The sequence below is a fragment of the Cricetulus griseus genome, chromosome 3, assembly GCF_003668045.3.
Source record: "Cricetulus griseus strain 17A/GY chromosome 3, alternate assembly CriGri-PICRH-1.0, whole genome shotgun sequence".
Classification (NCBI taxonomy): domain Eukaryota; kingdom Metazoa; phylum Chordata; class Mammalia; order Rodentia; family Cricetidae; genus Cricetulus; species Cricetulus griseus.
In genome coordinates this window covers 166,458,152-166,461,482 of record NC_048596.1, presented here as the reverse complement: position 1 = coordinate 166,461,482, position 3,331 = coordinate 166,458,152, and the positions used below count along the sequence as shown (strand labels likewise).

Sequence of the window (3,331 nt, the reverse complement as noted above, 5' to 3'; positions counted from 1 at the left end):
ATCTACTAAATACACTTGGGATACACAGGTTTAATTTCTAATTACCTGCTTCAGAATCAAGCCTGAAATCATATACAGGAAGATAGATGAAGCCTAAATTTAGAATTAGTACTCTATATGATCATTAATATTACAATAGAAAGTTCAAATATATACATATATAATAATCATATACATTTTGAGATAATATTTATACTTTAAGAAAAGTTTTAAGAAAAGTTTCCAAATAAATCCAAGGGATTATAAGATTAGTGACAATAGAATAGCCCCTTAATTTTGGTTTTCTTTTGTCCCATTCCAATGGCCAGCAACAACACCGCCAGCATAGCACAAGCCAGGAAGCTAGTAGAGCAGCTGAAGATGGAAGCCAACATCGATAGGATAAAGGTGTCCAAGGCGGCTGCAGACTTGATGGCCTACTGTGAGGCACATGCCAAGAAGGACCCTCTGCTGATCCCAGTCCCAGCCTCAGAAAACCCCTTTTGGGAGAAGAAATTCTTCTGTGCCATCCTTTAAGCCTCTGAGAGGAGGCTGAAGAGCGCCGGGGCTCCTGGGACATTGATGTAGAGTTCCTAGCAAAGCGGGCGCCTTTCACGTTCACAGCATTCAAAGAGAGGAAGGAGAACCATCCTGGACACTCTACTCTGGGCTGTGCATGTTTAACTGTCCCCTTATGAGAATGGAAGCGAATTCCACGTCCCAGCTTTAGAGATCTGACCTTGCAGACCTGCCTGGAGGAGGGGAATGTATAAAAAACAAAATCAATGTCACTTCTTTTCTGCTATTCCTCTAAGACCTTACATTTCTGCTTCGTATTTAAAAACAAAATAAACATTAAAGCCGGTGTTGTGAGCTAAAAAAAAAAAAGGAGAGAGCCACACTCCAGCTCCAAAATCAGCTTTAATTTTTTAAATTGTTTTTGATTTATTTTCTATTAATTATGTAGAGTGTTCTGTCTGCATATTTGCTTGCAGGTCAGAAGAGGGCACCAGATCTCATTATAGATGGTTGTGAGCCACCATGTGATTGCTGGGAATTGAACTCAGGGCCCCTGGAAGAGCAGTTAATGCTCTTAACCTCTGAGCCATCTCTCCAGCCCCAGCTTTAATTTTTAGTTGAATTGGGACTACAAAAAATACCATTTGCCTTATATGTCTATAGAGAACAGCAGAAACAAACATTTGTGAAGATTTATGGAATTTTATCCTGTTGGAAATGTGCTATACCATTAGACCAGTTTACTCTTTTTCTTGGGGCATTTTCTCTGGATGATTTGTTCTTTTTCTTCAAATGTCTCATATATCTAGTGCTCTTCAGATCCCTTAGTTGGATGTTTTTATTCTCCTGGAAAGACAACAAACAAACAAATAAAAAACAAAAACAAAAAAACCCTGCCCCAATCCTAACTTACGGGAGTTTCATTTTTTTTGGCAGGTTATATCTGATCAAATGAAAGGCATTTTGTAAGTTAGTTTAGGTTGAATGACCAAGCTGTTCGATAAAAGTATCACCTTTCCTAATCAAGAGGTCTCTCCTGTTTGACTCTAATCTTTATAATTCTGATGGTGTTCATAGCTTTTCTTCTCTTGTGGAAACAAAAGCAAAACCTCTTCCCTTACATAATACAAAACCTAGTTTCCATTGTGAAGTCAACACATCTTTAAAGTATACAGGCTGACTTAATTCAGCAGTTTTTTTTTTTTTCTGTTATCCAATGTCTCTCTGCAGCTGTCATTCTTTTCTCATTGGAATTTAGAAAAGTTAAAGTTAATAAAGCATTGTGTAATTAATATATGTCTGAGGTTCTTTGTTATCCTTTTCTGTTTATTAAACATATCTTTTGGATTTTTTTGTAACTGCTTATCCTGTAGGATTATGTGCTATACCTGTAATATGCTTTATGTTATAATATTCAAAAAACTGTTTCATTTTACTAGAGACATATGCTTGACCATTATCAGTCTTAATTTGTACAGGTATTCCCATAATGCCCTTAACTTCTAATAAATGTGTAATTACAAGCCGGGGTTGGTGGCACACGCCTTTAATCCCAGCACTCAGGAGGCAGAGGCAGGCAGATCTCTGTGGTCTCTGAGGCTAGCCCCAGAGTGAGGGCCAGGATAGGTTCCAAAGCTACACAGAGAAACCCTGTCTTGAAAAGCCAAAAAAAAAAAAAAAAATGTGTAATTACAGAATCAGCCTTTTCAAAACTCAAAGCAGTTGCCCACTGAAGTCCTGAATTTGTATCTATGATATGGTGCATATACTTTAATTTTCCAAATTCTGCAAAATGAAAAACATCCATTTGCCAAATTTTGTTTCTTTGAGTACCTGTTGGTTACTTCCTGAAGATTGTGGAGTTTGGTTATACAAAGAACAAGTAGGACATTTCCTTATAATTTCCTTGGCTTGTTGCCAAGTGATGGGAAAATCTTTTTTCAAATCTCTGCTGTTACCATGGTGTTTCTTATGAAATTCTGAGGTATCTAGTACATTTCCTACCAATAGCTAATCAATTTCATCGTTACCTTGTGATAGAGGGCCTGGTAGACCTGTATAGATCTGATATGTGTTATATACAAGGAATGATTTCTAGTTATGATTATTTCTTCTAATTGAGTAAATAAAACCTTAATTCTGAATCATCTGAAATTACTTCAGTGGTTTCAATCTGTAAAACAACTCTTTCTGCATATTGAGAGTCAATAACTAAAGAGATTTGGGGAAATCTAGTAATAGAAGAATAACATATTATTCTGACTTTTGAGCAGAATCATAGGGGCTTTGAGCCACTTTACTTAAATTTTCTAACTGATAACCTGCCTTTCCTGATTTGTTTGTATCAGTATAGAATGTAGGGGCTCTAGAAATCGGTGTTCCCTGTATAATGTGAGGAAGAATCCAATTAGTTCTTTTTATAAACTGAAATCTCTTGCTTTTGAGATATTTGTTGCTAATCTCTCCCAAGAAGCTACTGCAAGCCCTTTGCCAGTGTTCATTTTTCTGCCCATAATGAGGCAATTTAAGCATTACTAAAAGGTACCACAGTTTCTGTTGGGTCTGTTCTGCTAATTGATGAAGTCTTAATTTCCCTTGCAGACTCAATTCAGAAACCTGTCAAACAGGTCTTTAGTTTTTTACTCTGTTTGTGTGGTAAAAATATTCATTTAAAGATATTATTTTCTCTCTGCATTTTGGCCTCTCCTGATTTGTGCTATCTGTGGTTGAATTTTTGTAAACCTATCTTATATCCTAGATAATTAATAGAATCTCCTCTTTGTATTTTTTCAGGAGTAATTTGTAATCCCCAACAAGGCAAAATTTTCTTTAC

The 3,331-nt window shown here is 36.3% G+C and overlaps 1 protein-coding gene across 1 annotated transcript; it reads left to right on the top strand.

Moving 5' to 3' along the window:
- Positions 1 to 300: 300 nt before the first annotated feature.
- On the top strand, positions 301 to 516 carry LOC100769650 (guanine nucleotide-binding protein G(I)/G(S)/G(O) subunit gamma-2). Its single transcript, XM_027406102.1, has one exon. The coding sequence runs from the start codon at positions 301 to 303 to the stop codon at positions 514 to 516; it is 216 nt and encodes a 71-aa protein (XP_027261903.1).
- Positions 517 to 3,331: the final 2,815 nt, after the last annotated feature.